Below are 25469 nucleotides of genomic sequence, written 5' to 3' on the forward strand. Positions count from 1 at the left end.
TCGGCAGCCTGCGCGCGCCGAGCCATGCAGCCTGCCTCCGTTCCCTCCGAGGCCGCATCCCCCCACCTTCCCCTCCCTTCCCCTATCTAACCCACCCCCCAGCCCTACCTAAATCCCCCCCCCCTACCTTTCTTGTACAAGTTACGCCTGCTTCAAGCAGGCGTAACTTGTGCGTGCCGCCTCATTAGCCCCCGGCACAGGCCGCAGTGCCGGGGGACTTGGGACCGCCCCCCGGCCTGCCCCCGAAGCCTTGCCATGCCCCCGGTCACGCCCCCGGTCTTCGGACACGCCCCCTCCCGCCCCTTTTACGAAGCCCCGGGACTTACGCGCGTCCCGGGGCTTTACGCGCGCCGGCGGCCTATGCAAAATAGGTGCGCCGGCGCGCGAGTGCCCTGCGCGCGTAAACCCGGAAGGATTTACGTGCGCAGGGCTTTTAAAATCCGCCCCATTATTTCTAGGCAATAGGAGATAATAACAAATCAACAGAAACAGAGACTGACTGGGAAGCAGCGTTCAGGGTTGCTGTGAAGTTGCCAAGGCAACCCTAACGCTTCTTCACAGTACAGTTAAACAAACATGTGACGTACTTACAGTAGTATTCGAACCGTCCCGAGCCCCAAGATCTCACGAGGCCCCATGTCCCAATCTGAGACTTCTAACAGATCAAATAATTCGCGCCCCAGTCCTCGAGACGCCCCCATCCCGGCACAAACAGTAAAAAAGAAAAACCTCCCTACATGCACGCGTGTGCAGTCTGACGTCAGGCACGCAAATGTGCACGTGCCCGAGACGTCCAAAACAAGAATCGCGCGAAAATCCCAAAAGCTCACTGACCACCCCCCCGAGTGACGTGCAAATCGGCAAAGCCGGTGAAAACGACGACCCCACATCAACCTAACAAAAGGTAATTTTACAACACCAGATACGATACCTGGCAGCCATCTCCAAAATTATGAAGGAAGCAGGCCATTACAGAGCTTGTCAGGGCATTGTACTGGAAAACGACTGCTTTATTTTTTTTCAAAAATGATCACAAAAAATAAGCATGGGTTCTCTCCCACATTTACCAAAAAGAATCATAGCGTAACATCAAACAGCTTCATCCACATTCACATACAGCATACTACTAGTGGAGACAAAATAACATTTTGCCAAGCGCTAAAGACCTAAATGTGCTACATTCATAATCTACCTTAATCCAATTCCTTTAATTTAAAAAAACAAAACAAAGCAAAAAACTTTTCCTTAAGAGCATGTTCAGCTATATAAAATATTGAAAAATATACTTCACCCTATGAAGACTCAACAGGTTGCATTTAATGTCAGAAAAATTGAGCGTTCACTAACTTTAGTCAATTAATCCTCACACAAGGATGCACAAAAAAAAACAAAACAAAAAACAGGGCTTCACTAAATCTTTACTGCACCATACTGATCAGGCAATGCAAAATGAGAAGATCCACCATTCTTGTGACGTAAACATCCACTGTGCCAAAACGTTAAGACAGCCATTTTCAAACACTATGCACTGGGAAAAAAGTACGTAGTTTTTTTCCTTAGAGGGAATGCACGCACGTCCTTTCCCTTGGAAAACTGCAAAGGCACAGAGCATGTGCTGTCACTTGCACCTGCTGTTCCCACTGATAGAATTTGCTGGAAGAGTGCCCAGGAAGATTTGAAAATACAGTCTACTCACATACTTTTCCTCCCCCAGCTTAAGCACAACCCCAGGAATGCTTCCTCTCCAAGTGGCTGAAAATACTCGTGTTACTTTTAGCAGCATGGAGGGAGATTTTCAGCCAGCCCATTAATGTGGATACATTTTTTTTTGCCCAAGTAAACTGCTTTGAAAGTTGCCCTCTAAACTGCTAAGACAAGGAGATAGCCAATTTGAAAGCTTTGAAACAGTGGCGGATTTTCTTATTTCAAGGACTATATGATGCAGAAAAGGTGGCCATGCTTGTTTTGCGTAGTGCTATTTGCACTTTCCATTTAATTAGCCGAGACCTGGCAGAATAGCTGTCAGGTCCTTGGGCTACATAGTTGGTTAGGCTTAAAGATAACCAAAGGTCCATCAAGTCAGACTTTCTCCAATTGCCTACATGGCAATCCATCCTATTCTTTTCATCCAACCCACAACTGGGCATGGCTTCCAAAGCAGCCAGGACTATGATGAAGCAGAAAAGAGGAAACAAAGGACTCACCAGTCATTATTTCCGATCCCATTAATCCAAATGTGACTTGCAGTTTAAATTATAGGACTGTAATCAAAGAAGGTCCTTGCACTTTCATGCTTGCATTATAGCAGGAGGTATTATAGCTTTAATCCACTGTCCATACTTTTGTTTTCGTACAATAATACATGCCCCCATTAGGTTTTAAATACATTGTTTTATTTCTGACAAACTTTAAAATTGTACAGAATACATACGTCTTTCTTGGCTTTTGTTTCTTTAGTTGTCCAAAAAATTAACTTGAAAATTGTCAGTCGACTGAGATAAAGGTAAGGAAGAAAAGTGTTTTCTCAGAAGGTCTAGAGCTTTAAGATCCCGTGCATGCTGAATTTTTTCAGCATTCAGCTCCCTTTCACAGGTCTCTATTTCCCTGTACAGTTTCTTTATTTCCAGCTCATACTGCAGTTTCACTTTTTCTGTCGCTGTCATGCTCATAAGATCATGGTCCTGTTTCTGTGCTTTTAGTTCCTGTTGCAGATCTTTATTTCGTCGGCCCAACTCCTGAATTTCTTTCCTGGCATTGAGCAAATCTTTGCTTAAGTTGTTTACATTTAATGATTTTTCCGCCAATTCCTCCTTCAGAACCTGAAGTTCAAAATTCTTCTTGAGAATGTCCTTTTGAGTCTGCTCCAACAGGACAACTTTGCATTTGGTTTCTCGCTTTGACTTTGCCAGCTTTCGTTCCATATTTTCCAAGTCCTCTTCTGCCTTCTTACACCTCACTCTGAGGTCACCTAACTCTAGTTTCATAGTAGACAGCTGTATTCTTTGGGAAAATCCTTCAGAATGCTTCCTGCTCATCTCTTGCCTCAAGGTCACCAGTTCCTTTTTGTTCCAGATACAGCAATCCTCCGTCTCTTGGGGGCATTCTTCAGCACTGAGACTCGCATTTGCATCTCCACAGCAGGCATTAGTCCTCTCTCGCTTCTTTTTAGGCGGGCGAACCTGTGCCTCCTTCTCTTTCAGTTTTGATTCACAATCTGATATAATCAGGTTGGAATTAAATTTCTTTCCTTTCAACTTTTGCTCTTCTTGAAATTTTTTCACCGCCGTGTTGTAAATTTCTTCCACTCTCTTTGCCCTCTCTCTGGCCAACTTTTCAGTAGTTGATGCTTCAGGTTTGTGAGCCTGTTCCAAAAAGTCTTGTGCACTATAATGTGGAGCAAATAGCTTCTCGACCCAATGCTCTTCTCTGGTCTCCATTCCCAAACGTTCCACCGCCTATTGAAGTTTAAAGAAAAGAATACATTTAAATAAAACTGCAAATCAAACTGGAACCTTTCTTTAGCATTTGCTGGGAAAAAGAAAATCTAACATTTGCAGAAAAAAATCAAACTTTATGCAGAAAATCTTAACAGAACGTATGACATATAGCTATTTTAAATTGTTAAAGAGTTTTTACAAAGTTTGTGTGTGTGAGTGTATATATATAGATAGATAGATATTTATTTCATGTAGGCCCACTATTTATATACATATGTTGGTCTTGTCCTTTGGTTCAATGGCAATACAGGTGGTACTGAGAAAGTGACAAATGCTTCTAGCGGGTGGGGAGTGGGAAGCAGACCTAGCCATTGCTCAATGACTGTACCTACTGGCTGGATCTAGGATGCACATGTACTGGGTTCCAGAGGGAATCACAGTCTACGGTTCCCAGTTAAGCTGTCACTGCAATGACTGAGTTAGAACGGGTAATAAAAATAGGGGAAATATCCCTGCTAGTTGGGAATGAAGGTTCATGGTGCTGTTAATAGCAATTGCTCCAACCGAGCTGAAAGCCAAAAGCTGCAGGAAAATCAGTTGGGCCAAAAATTCAGTAATACAAATATTTGTGTAGATCAGTGCAGAAAAGAGTGCCAGACTGAATAAAGGAGAATGCAAGTAAGGGTCTTGATATACACAAATGGCACCAGTGTTGGAGAGCTTCAAGATTTATATACAAATGGTAGTAGGAAATGACCAAAAATAAAATTCTTTAGTAGGTAGGTAGGTCCAGATGCAAGCTCATAGGTAGAAGTATAGCTAAGGTAGAAGGGTGATGCACACAAGTTGTCGGAATACTATGAGATATAAGATACAACTGCTGCCACTGGAACTCATATAAGCTCATATATACTCAAACTGTATATGATTTCTAAAACTAGTATAACTGCTTATTTTAAATTTAGTAATATTCATGTTATGGCAGATATGAAACTGATAATATAAAAAAATACTAAAAAACTAAATACAACCTAAAGAAAAGTTGAACAGCAAATTTTTACATACAAATTACAGCCACAAAAATTAACTGATTAAAAGGAAGAACAATTAAAACATATGTATAGAAACAATTGAAAAGCATTCATAGATTCGCCCCTAAAACTAGAAAGACCTAAATAACAAAAGAAAATATATCAGGAAAACCATACAGTTTATACAAATTTTTGTTTAGTATACATCCTTTATCTTTCCAGCTTACACAGTCTTGGTCTTGAAAGAAATCCATATATTCACCCCTAGCAGAAAAGTTAAATGCAGCCATTGATGTTGTTAAATGTCTGGGTGTAACAGCTTTGTGATGTCATTTGCCTTTGTGAAAGCTGCAGAGTTGCAATTGGCTAATACTCAGCCATCAATGCAATGAATATATCTATGACATACATTCAAACTTAGTGAATTGGGCCTTCATGAAATTATATATATATAAAATACATAAAATCCTAAAATATGCAGCTATTTTGACCAATATATCTAGGGCCGGTGCTAGCTTTTTTGTTGCCTTATGTAAATCATTATTGTGCTGCCCCCTTCCTTGATTTTTAATGCTTAACTTGTATTCTTTTTCCAATCAGGGCCAGTGCAAGGGTACTAGGCAACCTAAGTGAACCTTACAGCTTTGTGTCAACTCCTGCTCCCATTACAGCCCTCTCCACCCACAATTTTAAATTATGCGTTTATAATAAAAGATTTGACATAAAAAAGGACATTCAAAGTACAGTCTTTTGGAGGTAAAAATCTCACAGCAGTGTGTCTATTATATTTACATGCCTTGTTATGGTGCCAACTAGAAAATCCTGCAAAAAAGCCAAAAAGACACTTGGAACATATATGGCATTAGGCCTCTAGTAACACATGTTGGGTGTTGGCTTGGACCTCAGAAAGCCATGAAAGGAAAATTAGTTCTTACCTGTTAATTTTCGTTCCTGTAGTACCACGGATCAGTCCAGACTGTGGGTAGAGCCTCCTTTCCAGCAGGTGGAGACAGACTAAAACTTGAAGGATATCCTATATGAGGACAGAGCCTATGCTATAACCCTTCAGTTTAACGAATGTCAAAGCAGAAAATAACAAAACCAGAGTAGGATCAAGCAAGCAACCATAAAGCTCAATAGAGCAACTGTAGAACAATGAACGAAACATGTTATGCCTAACTGCTCTTGCATATACTTGGACAACCAAGGCTTCCGGTGTATTTGCTCAGTATTGTTGCATAAAATGACGTCTTAAAAAGAACTGCAACCTGCAAGAACAAGCTTCGAGAGGACAGAAAGAGAGACAAACAGTGAAGGGCGTCTGGACTGATCCGTGGTACTACAGGAACGAAAATTAACAGGTAAGAACTAATTTTCCTTTCCCTGTACGTACCCGGATTAGTCCAGACTATGGGATGTACCAAAGCTCCCCTAAACCGGGTGGGATCGAGACAGTCCCGCTCGAAGCACTGGTAGACCAAAAGAATCAAAGAGCGGAGCTCGCACAGCCAGGCGGTAATGTCGATCAAAAGTAGGTAAGTACGTTCACGTGGCGGCACTGCAAATCTCCTATGGAGAGAACAATTGAATGTTCGCCCAGGAAGTAGCTTGAGAACTCAGTGAATGAGTCGTTAGACCCTCGGGAACCGCCCAAGCATGACAAAGATAAGCCGAGGAGATCGCTGCCTTCAACCAGCGCGCTATAGCGGACTCAGAAGCCGGCTTACCCCGATTGGACCCACTCAAGAGGACAAAGGATGGACCGAAACATGAAGGCCATTGGGAACCAGGAGGTAGCGACGTAGAACTCGTAAGGCATTAAGGTAACAAAGATAGTCACTAGTCGCAGGGGAAACGCAGGGAGTTCCGCCGACTGGTGGACATGGAGGTTAGAAGAATCTGCACTAAGAAGGAAGGGCCCGTATGAGAGATACCTCGGAGTCGGAAGAACGCAAAGAGGTTCCTGACCGGACAGCGCTTGGATCTCCGAACTCGACGAGCAGAGGAGATAGAGACCAGAAGCCAGTCTTAAGCGGAAGAGCCTTCAAGGTAGCGCGACGGAGAGGTTCGAACAGAGCCACAGAGAGGGCCCGAAAGAACCAGATGAAAACTCTACGACGGGCAAGTGGCGGAGAAGGCGGACGGAGATGTTTGACGCCCAGAAGCAGAAAATCGCAGCTGGGTGACCGCTCAGTGACGACCTTCCACCCGACTCAGGATAGAGCCGAGAGGGGAGACTTAAACGTGCCGCGAACGAGAGGAAAGACCCTCAGAGAGACTGTCTTGAAGAAGAAAAGACTAATGAGATCGGGGCGGAGTACGCTGAGAAACCCGACTCCGCACAAACAGCCTCAAACACGTTCCAGATATGCACGTACTCCAGAGAAGTCGGCCTGCGGCAAGTACACTGTCTGGAACCGGGGCCTCCGTGCCCAGACACAGGAGCTTGGCGGGGATTTGCTCCACCATGTGTCGCAGGGACGGACCGCACGGGGAAACAGGAAAAGATCCCAACAAACTCGAGGAAAGCGAAGACGTACCCGTCTCTGAGAACGTCGAGGACCCACTGGTCCGACAGGATCTGAACCCAGTCCGCGGAGAACAGGGAAAGGCGACCGCCCCAGAAGGGGACCGAAGAATGAGGCAAGGAAACTCCAGAGTGTGTGCAGGCGGAAGGATTGAGCGCGAGGGCTAACCCTTGTGAAAGGGATGGTGCCCACAAGAATGCTGCGACAAAAACTGCGATCAAGACGGAACAAACCCCCTGAGGAGTCACCGTGCCCGCGTGGGGTATACTGCCTCTGGCCCCAAAAGCGTGGACGAGAGGGTAAAAAGGACTGGGATGGGTTCGGACGGGCCACCGGGAGCTGATGGCCCTTTCTTTCCCCTATGGAATCCCTAGATTCTCAAGGTCATGGACAAGGAACAGCTTACCTTTGAACGGCAACATACCCCACCGGGCTGTGGAGGCCGGAGCGGCCGACCAGAGGCGCAGCTAGAGGAGCCGTGTGGCGGACATCGCCGAGGCAATCGCCTTTGGCTGGAGGCGGGGAAGGGTCGAATGTGAAGCCTCTGGCCACGGGAGGTCCCGGGCGCAGAGGAAAGTTGACGTTGACCCCATCTGAGACCTGCCTGCAGCAGGAAACTGCAGCAAATAGTGGAACACACCCCCGGCGTTAGAACATCAAAGTGCGCTTCACATGAGCCTCGAGCAGGCGTACCGGGGCCGCTTGAAAACCGGGAAAACCCTTCTGAAACGCGACCGCATAGATAGTCCACGGAGGGATTATTGGGTTTTGGTTTTTTTTTGTTTTTTTTTTTTTTAAATGAAGCATGCCACCGGGGAGCCTGCCAATGCCTCAGGCGCAACTGTTTGGGCGTGGGAGGAAGGGGAAGGCACTTGCCGAAAACCTGAATCCCGCCAGGACCGGGGCACCAGGAGTGAAAGGGTAGCTTACGCAACCAGACTGGCGATAGGATCCGGGAGTACCGGATCCGCCGGGGGGTGAGGGAGGGGGCACCTCCGGGACCACCTGCGCCCCAAGGGACCCCTGGGGCTCTGTAGCCGGCCGATCTGTCAATGGCACGGAGTGGGGAAATGTTATTTTATTATTATTTATTTACTTTTTTTTTTTTTTGTAATATTGTTTTGTCCCGGGGGGGGGGGGGCAAGGGGGGGACCTTCCACCTCCTCCTGCATGCTCGCTAAAGGGGATTTACGCAGGAGGGAAAATGCACATAAAAAACGAGCCCAAAATATCCCCGGTGGGGGAGGGGAAGGGGGAGGTGAGGGGGTGACAAAAAACCCTTCCTGGGGGGCTCAAATCAGGGGGTAGCTGCAAAAAAAAAAAAAAAAATCAGCCCCCCCCCCCCCAGCCCCAGGGAGCTCTGAAAACGGAGCTGATAAAAATCCAAAATGGCCACCGTTCCCGGGCTTCCCGAACCGGGAACGGCCTGGCCAAGCTCTGGGGACTCGATCCCCGTGCTAAATTTGCCTTCCCTGCCGAGGAGGGACCTTCCCCACCCGGCAGGGAGGCATAGAAGAAGCCCCCTCGCAAAAAACTCGACGGGGGCTGGCAGAGAAGAGGCAGGCTGCCTGCCGTGGCAAAGAGAGCCGCTCTGAAGAAAAAAAAAAAAGGCTGCAGAGAAAATGTTTGATTGACAGCCTGGAGGCCAGGAGTGAAGCAGGGGGGAATCCTGCTGACTCCTGCCTGTCTGGCTGCCGGTTCAAGCCTCCTGAGACCAGAAAAAGAAAAAAAAATACTGGTCTACTGCTACAAATAAGCTGGAGGTAGGGGAATACCTGCAACTTATTTATTTATTTAATGTTTTTTATATACCGACATTCGTTAGACACATCACATCGGTTTCCAGATAACAAGATAATTCAGCCAACAGGGCTTTACATATTAATTGATATTACAACTAGGGCGGGGGAGAGGGGAGGGGGAGGGGCCAGGGAAGCAATTGGGTTTTATGTACATATACAATTAACAAGATAGCATTAAGTACAGTCAATATACAGGATCGAAACATTATGTAAAGACTATATATCGTCTATATACAGCAGGGGTCGGCAATTCCGGTCCTCGAGGGCTGCAAACCAGTCGGGTTTTCAGGATATCCTTAATGAATATGCATGAGAGAGACCTGCATACACACTGCCTCAGTTTTATGCAAATCTATTTCATGCATATTCATTAGGGGTATCCTGAAAACCCGACTGGTTTGCAGCCCTCGAGGACCGGACTTGCCCACTCCTGATATACAGGGACGAAACCTTATGTAGAGTCTATATACAGAGTGGGTCAAGGACAAAAGAGAGAGCGTGGGCTAGGGGATTCTCAACTAAGGAGGAGAGGATGGTTAAGGGGAAAGTACAAGAGAGAGAGGGAAGGAGTGATTATCAGGAATAGGCATGTGTAAATAGCCATGTCTTAAGTTTCTGTCGGAATTTCTTTGGACAGATTTCTAGGCGTAAGTCGGTAGGCATTGCATTCCATAATTTGGGGCCAGCTAAGGAAAGGGAGCGTTGTTTAGTGGATGTGAGGTGGGAGAGTTTGGGCGGGGGAATGGGTATTGTTGCAAGATAGGGTGCTCTGGTGGGTCTTGTGGTAGAACGAAGATGGAGGGTGTCGGAGAACCAATGCAAGTCTGGATTGTGTATGGCTTTATATATAAGGGTTAGGGTCTTAAATTGGATTCTTGAAGTGATGGGGAGCCAATGTAGTTTGAGGATGGGTGTGATGTGTTCGTTTCTCCATGTACCTGTCAGTATACGCACGGCTGCGTTTTGTAGGAGCTGCAGAGGGGCTGTGGCATTTTTAGGAAGACCTAGGAGGATGGCATTTGAGTAGTCTATTTTAGATAGGATAAGGGCCTGGAGAACAGTTCTGAAATCACTAAGATGCAATAGTGGCTTAAGTTTTTTGAGAGTGTGTAGTTTGAAGTAGCATTCTTTGAGGGTGGTGGTAATAAATTTCTGCAGGTTAAATTGGGTGTCGAGGGTTACACCTAGATCTCTTTCATTTTGAGAAAAGTCTGGGAGGGGGTGCGGTGCGTTGGTGTATGTGGTTAGTGGGTTGAGGTGTTATGGGGCAATGATCATAAGTTCAGTTTTGTTAGTGTTTAACGCAAGATTGAGTTGAGTGAGGAGGCTGTTTATTTATTTATTTATTTATTTAAAGTTTCTTTTATACCGATGACCGTTTACACATCGCATCGGTTTACAGTTAAAAAGGAACAAATGGGCAGAACCCTTACATATAACATTGAAAAAACAGGTTAACTTTTGGGCAGGGCCCTTACATGTAACTGAGAACAAGGTAGTTAAAAGTGGGATAGGGTATAGAGCTGACTATGCCGCGAGCGTCCGTGATATCAATAAATAGATACAGCAAAATCAGCAAAATCACAACTATTTACAAAAGCTAATTACATAAGTAGCCGAGTCAAAGTACAAAATCGATGGGCATGAGACGTTTTCCGAGAAATAGATTCCTAGTCATGTAGCAAATTCTTAGTTACTCAATTTTTAGTTAAACAGTGGGGGTTTATGTAATGGCAGGTGATGTGTGGTAAGCTTGCTGGAAGAGCCATGTTTTCAGTTTTTTCTTGAAAGTGTGGTGTGTATGTTTCCAGGCGTATATCGGGAGGCAGGGAGTTCCATATGGAGGGGCCAGCGAGAGAGAAAGCTCTGCTTATGGTAGATGATAATTTGAAAGATTTGATGGGTTGGGCACGTAGGGTTCCTTGGAGGGCTGTACGTGTGGGTCTATTCGAGGTACGGGGGAGGAGTGGGGGGTTAATCCAATTGAGGTTAGAGTTCAACAGACTTTTGTGGATGATGGAAAGGGCTTTATAGAGAATTCGGGAGTGTATAGGGAGCCAATGAAGTTCGATAAGTGTGGGGTGATGTGATCTCTTTTTTTTGAATTTGATAGTATCCTAGCGGCAGCGTTTTGTAGTAGTTGTAAGGGTTTGGTATAGGTGGCGGGAATGCCTAGAAAGAGTGCATTACAATAGTCTACCTTAGATAAAATGATAGACTGGAGTACAGTGCGGAAATCAGAAAAGTGTAGCAGTGGTCTGAGTTTTTTTATGGTTTGGAGCTTAAAATAGCATTCCTTGATGATAGATTTGATGAAGGGTTTGAAAGTAAGATGGTTATCAATAAGGACACCAAGGTTGCGAACGTGTGATAGTAAAGATGTGGATGAGTATGCAGGTGGGATGTCTGGGAGCGGTGGCCTATTAGATATGATTAAGAGTTCAGTCTTGCTGGGATTTAGAGCTAGTTGCATGTCATTTAGTAATTTGTTGATAGAGGAAAGACAGGCTTCCCAGTTAAGCAGAGCAGTATGGAGAGAGTCAGAGAATGGGAAGATGAGTTGCACATCGTCGGCATAAATGAAATGCTTGATGTGGAGGTTAGTGAGGAGGGTAGTGAGGGGAAGCATGTATATATTAAATAGGGGTAGAGGAGAGGGAGGAACCTTGGGGAACACCTTGGGGAAGATTGATGGGGTCAGATTCATTGTTATCTACTAATACAGTGAAAAGGCGATCCTGGAGATATGATCGTATCCAGGATAGGGCATTGCCAGTGATCCCGATACTCCTGAGTATGTTGAGGAGGACATCGTGATTGACTGTGTCGAATGCCGCCGAGATGTCAAGCATGGCAATAAGATAAGAGGTACCTGAGTCAGTTCCTTTAATGAGGGTATCGTGTAGGGAGAGCAGCAGGGTTTCAGTACTTAAGTGCTTTCTGAAACCATGTTGTGTAGATGGGAGAATGTTGTTTTGTTCCAGGTGATCGGAGAGACGGAGTTGACAACTTTTTCAATAACTTTAGCTAGGAGGGGTAGGTTAGAGACAGGTCTGTAATTGGATAAGGTGTCTGGGTCAAGATTGGGTTTTTGAGTAGGGGTTTTACTACTGCTTGTTTAAGAACGTTAGGGACTGTGCCATGCTCTAGAGAACAGTTAAGGATATTTGAGAGGGGTTTGGCAATTCACCTCGGGGATAGCTAGCAGGAGTTTTGTGGGGATGGTTTCGGAGGGATGAGATGATGGTTTTAATTTTTTAAGGATGTTTTGTACTTCAAGAGAGGATGAAGAGTCAAAAGATGAGAGGGAGACTGGAGAGTTGATGGTGGGCAGACAGATATTGCTGTTATTCTGTGAAAATTGTGCAGTGATGGAGGAGACCTTGTTTTTGAAAAATTGGGCTAATTCATTGCAACGATTTTAGAGGGATTAGCAGGTAGTTGTTTGAGGGTAGGAGAAGTGAGGTCCGCAACCATGGTGAATAGGGCCTTAGGGTTATATTGCATACCATGTATTTTTTTAGCATAGTAATTACGTTTAATCTGAAGGATGGAATTTCTATATTCATGCATTTGTTGGTAGTATAATGTTTTAGTTGCGGGGGATTGGTATTTGCGCCATGACCTCTCAGCTGTTCTGAGTTGGGTTTTAAGATTCCTAAGTTCAGGCGTATACCAGGGTTTTCTGTTTCTACGGTTTGGGTTGATAGTTTTTATTGTGAGGGGGCAGTGTTTGTCAGCAATGCTAAGGGTGAGGTTGAGCCAGGTAGAGATGGCATTGTCTGGGGATGAGACGTCAATGTGACTGTCTATGTCAGCGCATGCTTGTGAGATGGTATCTATAGCGCATGGTTTGCGGAAGTTAAATGAAATGGGCTGATGGGGCGTGGTGGGGAAGATTTGCGGGAGGTGAGAGTTTAGTCTGAATAAGGTAGTGGTCAGACCAGGGTACTGTAGTGCATGAAGGGGGATTGCTTATGTTGATGGGGGAATTGACAAAGATAAGATTTATTTATTTATTTATTTATTTATTTATTGTTTTTGTTATACCGAGTTTCATGATAGGCATCACATCAACCCGGTTTACAAATAACAAGGAGTGTAAAGCATAACGTAACGTAAAAAACAATATTTTCAATAAGAACCTTGAACTTTAAATACAGTGAATCAGAAAAAGGGAGAGGGAAAGTTACAAAAAACAAGGAAAATAAACTTGGGATGGAAGGGGAGAAATTGAACAGCACAATTGAACAGCACAAGATCAAGTGTGTGGCCAGCTTTGTGTGTGGGAGAGTTCACTATTTGTTGGAAGCCCATTGCTTCAAGGGAGGAGAGGAATGCTTCACATGCTGGGGATTGCGGGGAGGTATCCACGTGTAAGTTGAAGTCTCCTAGGAGAATTGTGGGTATGTCAGGGGATAGTGAGTTTGCAAAAAAATTCGATAAGAGGAGATGAATCTTTCTCCAGGAGAACTGGGGGTGTATAAATGAGACACAGTTGGAGTGACTTCGATTTGAAAAAGCCAATTTCGTACTGGTTTGGAATATCACATTTCTGGGATAGTAGTTGAAATTCCTTTTTTACAGCCAAGAGTATGCCGCCACCTCTTTTCTTTTTCCGAGGGATAGAGAAAACATCGTAGATTTCTAAAGGTAGCTGGTTGATGAGGGGAGTGTCATGTTGTTTGAACCATGTTTCTGTGACAGCACATATTTCTGGTTTAGAGTCTGTAAGAATATCGTGTAAGAGATGGGTTTTCTTTTGGAGTGATTGTGCGTTAAATAGGATAATGGAAATGAGTGATAGACTGATGGCTTGAGTGCGTGTGAGGGTGTGTATTGGGATAAGCCTTCTTTTGCTGAGCGTGGTCTTGCGGTGTGTGGCCTGATGAGAGAAAGTAAATGGATAAAATGGGATGTGTTGCAGGTGGCAGGCTAGGAAAGTTTCCAATTAAAGGAGGCATTGTTGATCTGTGGTGTATTGAAAAACTAGAGTTGGATGAGACAGTTGTAAGGCAGAAACTACCGAGAGCTAATATCATGCACTTTACAGGCAAAACACCATTCTAGTATAGTTCCAGGCAGACTGATAAATAAAGCATGTTGTACATCCGTTATACAGTGATGACAGAATATATCTCGTTTTAGGGTATCTGGATGAGCAAAGAATGTGAAAACTTAATATTGCTAACGTACATATGCATTACAATCTAGCAAAAAGGCATGAGAGTGGTTTGTTCCTGAGTAAATCCTGATAAGGCACAGAAAACGCATTAATCCAACTAACCTGTTGGGAAAGAGAGACAAAAAGGTACTGAGTGCTAGAGAGACTTCAAATATTAAGCAACAGACTCATGAGGCACATTGAATTATTGTCGTTTAGGAGTTCAGATTACCAGTGGCTCACTGACAGGTTTTACATACTTTGCTAGGCTTACTGTTAGATGTTGTTAAACGTCCGTACTGTTAAGCTTTTCTGTGCTTGGGCTGGACCCGCTGGGTCATGCGGGGGAAAACTTTGGTATTGATTCCGTTACTTATCAGACAAATAGTTTGAGACTTACTCCGACCTCTTTAGATACGACTGGTTATGACAGTCACACAGGCGAAGTCCTTTCGGCCTGTTGAACGGGGCTGCTCGAAGGGGCGCTCAAAGGGGCAGGCCCTTTGAGCGCCCCTTAGACGCGCGACGCCAGGCGCGTGACGCCGGGATGAGCAGGGTTTTAAACTCTGCGGGGACGCCCCTGGATGACGTCAGCTGGTGGCTCGCACAGGATGGGACGCTTCGGATGCCGCTTCGGAGGAGGGCCCTGGTGATCGGCAAGGTAAGGAACAGTCCTCGTGGTCGGCGGTAGAGCCCGCGGGGGTAAGAGAGAAAGTAAAGGCCTTACCCCGAAGGGCTTTAGCGCCGGACCGCGCAGGCTTTCACGGACTTCCCCCCGCCGTCTGAAGAGAAGAAGCCGCCGGGAGGAGCAGGGTTTTTAAACTCTGCGGGGACGCCCCCTGGATGACGTCAGCTGGTGGCTCGCACAGGATGGGACGCTTCGGATGCCGCTTCGGAGGAGGGCCCTGGTGATCGGCGAGGTAAGGAACAGTCCTCGTGGTCGGCGGTAGGGCCCGCGGGGGGTAAGAGAGGAAAGTAAAGGCCTTACCCCGACGGGCTTTAGCGCCGACCCGCGCAGCTTTCACGGACTTCCCCCGCCGTCTGAAGAGAGGAAAGGGCACTTTCCCATTTTAGTAGAGCATTGGATAGAGAGTCTGTGATGGGTATGAGGATTTGTACATCGTCTGCGTAAATAAAATGTGGGAGGTCAAGGTTCAGGAGGAGGTGGCAGAGTGGTAGGAGGTATATGTTGAATAGAGTGGACGACAGAGAGGAACCTTGGGGCACTCCTCGCGTAATATTAATGGGTTTGGATTCGTGATTTCCGATTTTGACTTTGAAGTGTCTGTCGTTGATGTAAGATTTGAACCATTGGAGGGGGGTCCCAGAGATGCCAATTTCAGTCAGCCTGTCGATTAGTATGGAATGATTAATAGTGTCAAAGGCTGCTGAGATGTCTAATAGAGCTAAGATGTATGTGTGCCCCTTGTCTAGGCCCCTGATGACGTAGTCAGAGAGAGAGGTCAAGAGTATTTCAGTACTAAAGTGCTTTCGAGAGCCATGTGCGATGGGACGAGATTTGCTGCTGCTCCAAGTAGTTGGATAACTGTGTGTTGACAGTTTTTTCAAGGACTTTCGCAAGGAAAGGTAAAATTGGAGATGGGGCGGAAGTTAGTTAAGTCGGTTGGGTCTAGTTTTGGTTTCTTTAAAATGGGTTTTACTATGGCCAGTTTACGTTGGTTCGGAACATTACCAGAGGTCAGGGAAGTGTTAATGAGGTCGGCTAAAGGTTGGGCGATGCTGTCTGGGATAGATAATAGTGCTTTGGTAGGGATTGAGTCCGAGGGGGTGAGTAAGAGGGTCTCATTTTTTTTAGTATTGATTTAATTTCAGAGGCAGACGTGGTCTCAAAGACGTCCATTAGGGTGTCCGATATTTTTAAAGGGGGTTTTTTGGGAGTGGGGGAGGTAAAAGCGGTGAAGTGAGGTAGTTATTTTGTTGTGGAAGTATTGTGCAAGATCGTCGCATTTTAATGTCGGCATCTTCGTAGTGTGTAGTCCTTCAGTGGCGTTTTTGTTAGGTACTGAGACGAGTGAGAATAGGCTCTGGGACTGAAATTGAAGATTGTGTATTCTGGTAGCATAGAAATCTCGTTTAGTTTGAGAGTGTTTGATCTGTATGCGTGTAGTAGGGATTTGTATTTGATGAGATTAGATGTAGATGGCTCTTTGCGCCATATTTTTTTCCTGGATTCTCAGTCTGTGTTTTAAAAAAGTTTTAGTTCTGGAGTGCACCATGGTTGTTTGTTTTTTGCAGAGTTAGGAAGCTCTTTTGTTATCAATGGGCATAGATTATTGGCTGTGTCATTGGTAATGTGGTTCATGAAGTGATGGCAGTTTCAGGGTCCCTGAGGTCTAATTTTTTGAGGTTGTCCATGAGGCATCTATGAGGTCATCTCTGGGGCATGCTTTTCTGAACTGTATTGTTGAGATTACTTACCCTGATAATCTCCTTTTCCTTAGTGTAGACAGATGGACTCAGAACAAGTGGGTAAAGTGTGCTCGTGCTAGCAGTTGGAGGACTGATCTGACGTCAGCACGGGTACATATACCCCACGGAAGTGAAGCAACTCAGTAATCTTCCTTGCAAAAGCTGTTTGGATATATGTGTACTGACGATCAATGAATTAGTGAAACAGGACTTCCCCTGACCGCTTGATAGTAGCTGGAGGACCCGCCAGCGCTTCCAACCGGAAGGCGTCGACCACCTGGTAGAGTGGACGCTCTTATGTAAGAAAATGACATGGCTTACCTTGAATGGTGGATGAAACCCATGTACACCGGCAGCCGGGCAGGATGCTGAGTCCATCTGTCTACACTAAGGAAAAGGAGATTATCAGGTAAGTAATCTCAACATTTCCTAGCGTGTTGTAGCCAGATGGACTTCAGAACAAGTGGGATGTACAAAAGCTTTACTCCCGGACTGGGCGGGAGGCTGCCCTGAGGACCGAGTAGGACTGCCTCGCAAATGCTGTGTCCTCCCTGGCCTGGAATCAGATGGTAAAATCTGGAAAGGTATGGAGGGAGGACATGTCGCCGCCTTACATATTTCTGCGGGCGACAGCATCCTAGATTCTGCCCAAGATGCTGCTTGCGCTCTGGTAGAATGAGCCTTGACCTGTAGAGGTGGTGACTTTCCGGCCTCTACGTAGGCCGCTCTGATAACTTCTTTGATCCAGCGGCTATGGTGGGCCTAGAGGCCGCTTCTCCTTGCTTCTTCCCGCTGTGAAGGACGAACAGATGGTCCGTCTTTTCGTACTGCTTCTGTCTTTTCCAGGTATCTGGGCAGCAATCTGCCGATGTCGAGATGGCGTAGCAAACGCCCTTCTTCTGATTTCTTCAACCCGCCGTGGTTGGCAAAGATATGATTTGATTGAGGTGAAATTGGAGACTACTTTAGGTAAGAAAGAGGGAACCGTGCGAAGATGGATAGCCTCTGGAGCGATACTGAGAAAGGGATCACAGCAGGACAAGCGCTTGTAGCTCTGAGATGCGGCGTGCGGAACACACTGCCAGCAAGAACACCATCTTCAAAGTTAGCGAACGGAGAGACAGGCCCCGAAAGGGGTCTGAAGGTGGATCCTGCGAGGAAATCCAAAACTATGTTGAGGTTCCACAGGGGCACTGGCCACTTCAGTGGCAGACGAATGTGCTTGACTCCTTTCAGGAAGCGGGAAATATCTGGGTGCGTGGCAATGGTCTTGCCATCCCTCCTGGGACCATAGCAAGACAGCGCAGCCACCTGAACCTTGATGGAGCTTAGGGAGAGACCCTTCTGAAGCCCATCCTGCAGGAAATCCAGAACAATAGGGATTGTGGTCGCATGTGGATTGGTGCCATGAGTGTTTGCACCAGGCTTCAAATACTCTCCAGATCCTTATGTAGGTGAGGGATGTGGAAAACTTGCGAGCTTGGAGGAGTGTATCTATCACCGGCTCCGAGTAACCTCTTTTCTTCAGTCTAGCCCTCTCAATGGCCAGACCGTAAGAGAGAATTGAGCCGGATCCTCATGGAGGATGGGACCTTGACGTAGCAGGTCCAGAGGCTTCCCCTGTCAGTAGTCTTTCTCATGTCCGCGTACCAGGGTCTTCTTGGCCAGGTCTGGTGCCACTAGAAGAAACTAGGCCCTCTGTGCCTCTGAGTCTTGTGTGTATAGGGGCCCTAGCAGGGCCACGGAGGAAAGGCATATAGCAGGGTCCCTGGGAGTGCATGTGCTGAACCAGGGCGTCGATCCCGTGGAGAGAACGGATCTCGCTTGCGGCTGAAGTATCTGGGTACTTGAGCATTGGTCCTGTCTGCCAGTAGGTCCATGTCGGAATCCCCCCACTGATCCACAATCATCTGGAAGGCTGGGGGGACAGCTGCCATTCTCCCGGACTTAGGCTTTCCTGCTGAGGAAATCTGCTGCGGTGTTTGTCCCTTCCGGCAATGTGGACGGCAGAGATGTCCTGGAGGATTCGCCTCTGCCCAAGCCATCAGCGGGGTCTTCTATTCTAGGGGACACCTGTTGGCTTCTGTTTTCCGCCTGTCGGTTGATGTATGCCACTGTGGTGGCGTTGTCGACATCACTCTGACTGCTCTGTTCCTCAGTCCTGTGAGCAAATCGCAGGCAGGCTAAGCGGACTGCCCGTGCCTCTAGACGGTTGATGTTCCACCCCGACTCTTCTCTGTTCCACCGCCCTTGGGTGGTGAGCTCTTCGCAGTGTGCTCCCCATCCACTCAGACCTGGCATCTGTGGTGAGCAGAGTCCATGTGGGGGAGGACATCTTCGACCCCCTGCTCGTGTGGTCGGACTGCACAACCACCACCGTAGCTGGGTCTGCAGTCTGGCTGGTAGAGGTAGATGCACGAGTAATTCCGGAAGCGAGAGCTCCATCGAGAGAGGAGGGAGCATTGTGGTGGTCTCATATGGGCCCTTGCCCAGGGTACCACTTCCAGGGTGGATGCCATGAGACCAAGAAGACCTGCAGATAATCCCAGCTATGGGCCGGCTGGCTCCCATCAAGGACCGTTGAATGCGTCTGGAGTTTTAACCTCCTCTTGGTAGTGAGCTGACTTTGTCTGCCTGGGTGTCGAACTGGACTCCCAGGTATTCCAGTGATTGGGAAGGCTGTAGGCAACTCTTGCTTAGGTTGACTACCCATCCCAGGCTTTCCAGAAGGGCGATCACTCTGTTGGTTGCCCGATGGCTCTCCTCTCGTGATTTCGCTCTGATCAGCCAATCGTCTAGGTAGGATGGACAAGGATTCCTTCCCGTCTGAGCGCCGCTGCTACTGCTACGATCACCTTGGGTGAAGGTCCGCGGCGCTGTGGCTAACCTGAAGGGCAAAGCCCAGAATTGGAAGGTTGTCCCAGAACCTTGAAGCGTAGGGTAGCGCTGATGATCCCGGTGGATCGGGATATGCAGGTAAGCTTCTGACAAGTCTAAGGCCGTGAGGAATTTTCCCGGCGTGTACTGCGGTCTTGACTGAGCGCAGAGTTTCCATGCGAAACCTCGGGACCCTTAAGTATCGATTGACTGACTTGAGGTCCAATACAGGCCGGAAAGTGCCCTCTTCTTCTTGGCACTTCTTGGAATAGTGCCCAGAATCCATTTCCCCTGCAGGTACTGGGATTATGGCTTTCAAGGATCAGGAGCCTCGCCAGGGTAGTTTCCAAACCTGCCTTCTTGTGGATTGGACACGGAGATTCCACAAACCTGTCCGGAGGGATGTGATGGAAGTCCAGATAATACCCCCTCGGATGATGGCGAGGACCCACTGGTCCGACGTAATCTCGACCCATCGGGGTAGAAGAGGGGTTAACCTGCCCCCCTATGGCTTCGACTCCCGGATGGATCAGCTGATTCTCATTGGCGGGGGGGGGGGGGGGGTGCGGCCGGGCCCGAACCCGAGCCGGCTCCCCTCTTGTGCTGCTTGGTCCAAAAGGACTGGTTCCTGGCCTGAAGACGAGGTGCCTGGTAGCGACTCCTATAAGGAAATGAAGCGTTGGGAGCTTCTACCTCTGGAGGGCCTCAGAAAGGTGCTCTGGTTCCTCTTGGACCTGTCTTCCGGCAGTCAGAGGTACTGGAGAGGCACCCATGTGCTGGCCAGTCTATCTAGGTCGCTGCCGAACAGAAGAGACCCCTTGAACGGCATTCTAGTGAGACGTGTCTTAGAAGGAGCGTCGGCTGACCAGTTCCGTATCCAGAGCTGCCGCCTGGCTGCTCCTGAGGATGAGACCCCCCTTGGCTGTCTTACGGACTAGGTCGGAGGTGGCATCCGTAAGGAACGAGAGCTGACTCCATGTCTGCTGCCGGAGCATTGTTCCTGACCTGTGACAAACAGGAACGCGTTACCACTGTGCAGCAGGTTTGCGATACGCAAAGACAGAGCTGCCACCTCAAAGGTTTGTTTCAGGATGGTGTCCAGGCGTCGGTCATGAGCCTCCTTGAGGGCCGCCCCCCTCCACTGGAATGGTATGTGCATTTGACCAAGCGCTAACCAAGGCGTCCACCTGAGGGCACGCCAGCATATCCTTGATTGCTGGGTCCAAGGGGGTACATGCCGGAGAGGGCCCGACCCCCTTTGAATGAGGCCTCTGGCGCATTCCACTCCAGATCGATCAGTTGTTGCGCCGCTTGCAGGAAGGGAAAATGGCGGGCTGTGGGACAAGACCCTCCAGCAGGGGGGTTCTGCGTAGATGCCTCCATGGTGCTGGGGGCCCGGAATGGCCAACTCCGTCAGGCACTGAGAGACCAGGTCGGAGAGATCCTCCTTGGGAAAAAAACCGCCTTATAGTTCGATATGGCTCTATCCCCGAGGGAAGTTCCCCCTCCTCGGGGGGTTCGGACTCGTCCTCCGAGACATCAGGGTCCGCAGGAGCCGGACTGCCCGGAGGCAGGTGCCCGCCGTAACGGCGAGAGGGTCCGGGGACCAGGGTCAGCCGGGGGCAGCAGGGCTTGGACGGGAAGCCGACTGCCATCTGTACAAAGGCGTGAATCCCCTTAAATAAGTCCACCCAGGAAATGGAAGCGGTCTCTAGCCGTCGGGGTACCAACTCCCCCGGAATTCCTGGCTGTTCGGACGCCCCGCTAATCCGGGGTGGCCCCTGGGGAACTGTCGGTAAACCTCGGTGTTGAGACTGGTCCTGGCCCGAGGCTCCCACGGCCTCCTCACATTGGGCACAAAGGGAGTCTGGCTCCTCGCCTCTGCGTGGCTCTAAGCTGGCACGCTGAGCATAGGCCAAGAGCTTTCACGCCGGAATCAGGAGGTGCCGCCCCTGGAAACGCCGGGGCATTCAAGTGTTCCATCGCGTCTTGCGAATGCAGGGCGCCGATTTATACCAATAATATGCGCTTTATAATATACAATATGCGTTCAAATATACAATATGTGCTCAAGAATATGCGTTCAGCACTATGCATTCAAGAACATACAATATGCGCTCAAGAATATGCGTTCAGCACTACTCGCTCAATAATATACAACATGCGCTTAAGAATATGCGTTCAGCTATACGCGCTCAAGAGCATACGATATGCGCTCAAATATACAGTATGCACTCAAAATTATGCGTACAGCACTATGCGCACAATAATATACAAAATGCGCACAAGAACATATGTTTAGTAATGTATATGCTGCGTTGTGCGCCCCTCCACAAGGTGCCTATCCGTGGGCGCTCAATAACTTAACAAGGCTGACAAATGGCGACCTCCAACAGCGTGTCGTCTACCGGCAACGCCGCCGATCCTCGTACCTCGAGACCAAAAGTAAGAGAGGTACGCCTTACCTGATCTTCGGTGCTTCCCGGCTGTACCCGGGCGTCTCCGGCTGCGAGGGGGAGATGGGAAATACCTTCACCGCCGCACTCGAGGAAATGCACCCGCTGCCCTCTAAGCCGCCGAACTCGTCACGCTCGGGGCCGAAGTCTACGCCGGAACAGAGGCGCCTCTCAGCCAGGCAGAAGCCCTTCTCGCTCGGAGGCTAGATCCCTGCTGCGATCGGCCACCGGACCGAGGCCTAAACCTCCGAGGGATCGCGGAAATCACCTCGGGAACATCAACTGGGGGAGGGACCCGAGGGGTATCACCGCAGGAGTGCGGGGCTCGTCATCTGGTATCTTCTTAGAAATTTAGTAGTCAAAGTAGAAAGTAGATTTGGGAAAACACGCTCAGCGAGCATGCAGAAGCTCCAAACTGCTTTGGAGACGGAAATTACGAGTTGCTATCACTTCCTGTGGGGTATATTACCCGTGCTGACGTCAGATCCGTCTCCAACTGCTAGCACGAGCACACTATACCCACTTGTTCTGAGTCCATCTGGCTACACGCTTAGGAAAGGTAGTTTTGCTGTTGGATTGTGTTTAGGATGTGTTTTTTAAAGAGCAGTGGTTTTGATGAGGTAGTGGTCAGACCAGGGCACTGGAGTATAAGTGGGTGGGTTTGGGGTGTAGAAGGGAGTTCATGAAAATAGATCGAGGGAGTGGCCTGCTTTGTGGGTGGGTTTATATATTGATTTGTTGGAAATCCATGGCGTGTAGAGAGGTTAGTAGGGACTCGCAGCTGTGTGAGGAGGGGATGTGCGTCGATGTGGAGGCTGAAGTCTCAGAGGACAAATGGCGGGTAAGTCTCTGTTTATATTTGTTGCTATGCATTCAATGATGGGGCGATATGTCTGCATCTAGGATGCCAGGTGGGGGTATATATTAGGCATACTTGTAGATGTGGTGATTTGAAGAGACCGACTTCATATTTGGGTTAGGAAGGTTTGATGGAAGTTGTTTTAACTTAAGATCTTTTTTTGAGGCGAGGAGGAGGCGGCCTCCCACCTCTTTTTTTTGGTCTTGGAATGGAGAATATATCATATTCTATGCTTGGGAGTTGGTTAAGTAAGGCCATATCAGTGTCTTTTAACCATGTCTCTGTTACGGCACAGAGGTCTGGTTTTTCTTCAAGGAGTAGGTCGTTTAGTATAAAGGTTTTTTTGGTTAGGGACTGCCAGTTAATCAGGAGCATGGTTTAGTGTTGTGAGGCCTAGGAGGTTGTGTGAGAGGGGTGAGCATGATTGGGAGGAGTGTACTGGGTTGTGAGCGGTGTGGGAGAGTAGCGGGGGGAATTGTGTCTGTGGTGGTTGTATATGAGTTTGCGTATGGGGAATGTAGCCATTGGATGTGTGTGGGGGGGGGGGGGAGGGTCGCACTGCAGTCAAGATTATTAGAGCTAAATTGCCAGGGAGTAGTAGGTAAGAGGGAGGGGTATGGGAGGGCAGGGGTATGGGGGGCTAGAGCCTGAACACAATTGGAACACAAAGGGGCACACTAAGGGGCATGCCCTTAGACGCACTCCTTTGGCAGTGTGCAACGCTGGCGCGCGGCGCCAGGAGCAGGCATGGTCTTTAATAGTTGCTTGCCTGACCGGAAGTGATGTGCTCTAGGAGGGCGGTGGTCGATGGTTTCGGCGGTGTGGGCGACTCTCGGCTGGGGAAACGGAGCGTGAGGCCTGCTCAATGCTCGGGCCCCGATGGGCTGCAACACCGAATGTGTCGAGTCGGGGGAGAAGGTGGCCAAACGCAGATACGTCAGATCAAATTCTTTTATTAGTAATTCTTTTTATTAGTATGGTTTTACTAATATGATTGTTGCTTTCTACTTCTTGATTTTGTTTGTTTCTGAAGAATGGTGGTGATTCTGTTTTTCTATTGTACTACATACTACTTTACTACGACGGAAGATAAGAATAAGTACTTGCTTGATCTGCGAGGAAGAAGAAAGGCTGACTAGCCTAAAGCAGAGAACGAAGGGTGAGCTGCTGCACCTGACAAATACTGAAGGGTTATAGCATAGGCTCTGTCCTCATATAGGATATCCTTCAAGTTTTAGTCCGTCTCCACCTGCTGGAAAGGAGGCTCAACCCACAGTCTGGACTGATCCGGGTATGTACAGGAACACACAATTACAATACAGTAAACTTCTCATACCAAAACAGCACTCAAAAGTTACACCTTACTTATGGAAAGGCGACCTTGCAAATATTACACCAGGCCCTAAAACAATACACCTATTAAGAAAAATAACAAAAAACAACAAGCCAGACTGCTGTAGATCCATACATAGAAAATACGAAGCTGAATATTTCACCTCTGTCACATATGCAAAATAGAGACAGACCCTCACCAAATACAGAATAAAGTGACTAAATATAAATGGAAAAAATACAGACAAAAACTGAACTGAAACCGCAACGAGTCAGACTCTGTATGTAGTACAATAGAAAAACAGAATCACCACCATTCTTCAGAAAACAAACAAAATCAAGAAGTAGAAAGCAACAATCATATTAGTAAACCGATACTAATAAAAAGAATATATTTCAGAAACATCCAATATTTAAAAACTCAATTATTTAAAAAATTTTCCCCAACACCAATAAAATATTTCAAAACAGCAATAACATACATATCAGATTAATGAAAATTAATAAGGAAAAAAAAAAAAATTTGCTCTCCCCCCATATTTGGAAACTTTTGACTTCCGGTCATCCTGAGATTGGGTCGTGGATTAGTGGGAGGGGAAGGGAGGTACATACACTTTCCTCTCCTCTTTCAAACAACACATATGCTTCCTCTCTCTCAGGCACACATGTTCACACGCGCACACACACACACACACACGCACACACCTTCCCTTCATTGACACACTTGCTTTAACACACTTACACATACTCCCTCTTTCAGGCACAAATGTTTACAACACATACAGACACACTCCCTTCCTCTCTTTCAAAGCACAAATGCTTACATACGTTCCCTCTCAACACACTGCTTACAGACACACACACGCCTCCCTCTCAGGCACACATGTTCACAAGCACCATATGCCTATGCTTCCTCTTTCGGCACCCATGCTTACACACACATGCTCCCCCTCTCAGGCCACATATATAATTCTCCCTCTCTCTCAGGCACACGTTTTCTTGCACACACACACAGGCGCACTCACTCTCTAGCAAGCGACCAAGACACAATCCCCAAGCAGCCATGGGCCTCCATTTGGGCTGCCAGGCGGGATTGTTCCCCCAGCGGTTGTGGGGCGCCTCTTGGCCCAGCAGGACAGGATTCCCATTCGTCCTGGTAGCCACGGAGCCGCCTCTTTAGCTGATCTGGATGAATCTCCCAGCAGCAATGGTTCTCTCCACTATGATGGACTCAGGCAGTAGTTCCCAGGCTGCTGCCCTGTGCCAGCACACAGCGAGTGGCACCAGTCCTAACAACAAATTAATAGACAAAGCTCAAGTGGTGAGCTTCTAGCCAGACCCAGCATGACTGGGTGTGAATATTGTAAATTTGCACAGGGTGGCCACACCTAGGGGGGGTGGCAGCAAGAGAAGCTTTGGGGCTGCCAGCAGAGCCCAAATCACGCTGTTAGAAGCGCTGGCCACGGCAGCCCGTGACCGGGGCCCGGGGTGTCATGGCCGCTGCGAAAATAACCTACTCGAGGTGTCTGGATTCGTCGAGGTGCTCCTGCGGT

At 47.7% G+C, this 25469-nt stretch overlaps 1 protein-coding gene across 3 annotated transcripts in view; it reads right to left on the bottom strand.

Moving 5' to 3' along the window:
- Positions 1-1187: 1187 nt before the first annotated feature.
- CCDC160 (coiled-coil domain containing 160) overlaps positions 1188-25469 on the bottom strand; it is a 68154-nt gene continuing 43872 nt past the window's right edge. For 2 of the 3 annotated variants that reach the window (XM_029606663.1, XM_029606664.1), the window contains exon 3: positions 1188-3455. In XM_029606663.1, coding sequence (XP_029462523.1) covers positions 2454-3437 — 984 coding nt within the window. In that variant the 5' untranslated portion in view covers positions 3438-3455 and the 3' untranslated portion in view covers positions 1188-2453. Of the gene's footprint in view, positions 3456-4695; positions 4794-25469 lie in introns of those variants that run through there. The other variant, XM_029606662.1, reaches the window with a different exon arrangement.

This window comes from Rhinatrema bivittatum, chromosome 6 (genome assembly GCF_901001135.1).
Source record: "Rhinatrema bivittatum chromosome 6, aRhiBiv1.1, whole genome shotgun sequence".
Taxonomy (NCBI): Eukaryota; Metazoa; Chordata; class Amphibia; order Gymnophiona; family Rhinatrematidae; genus Rhinatrema; species Rhinatrema bivittatum.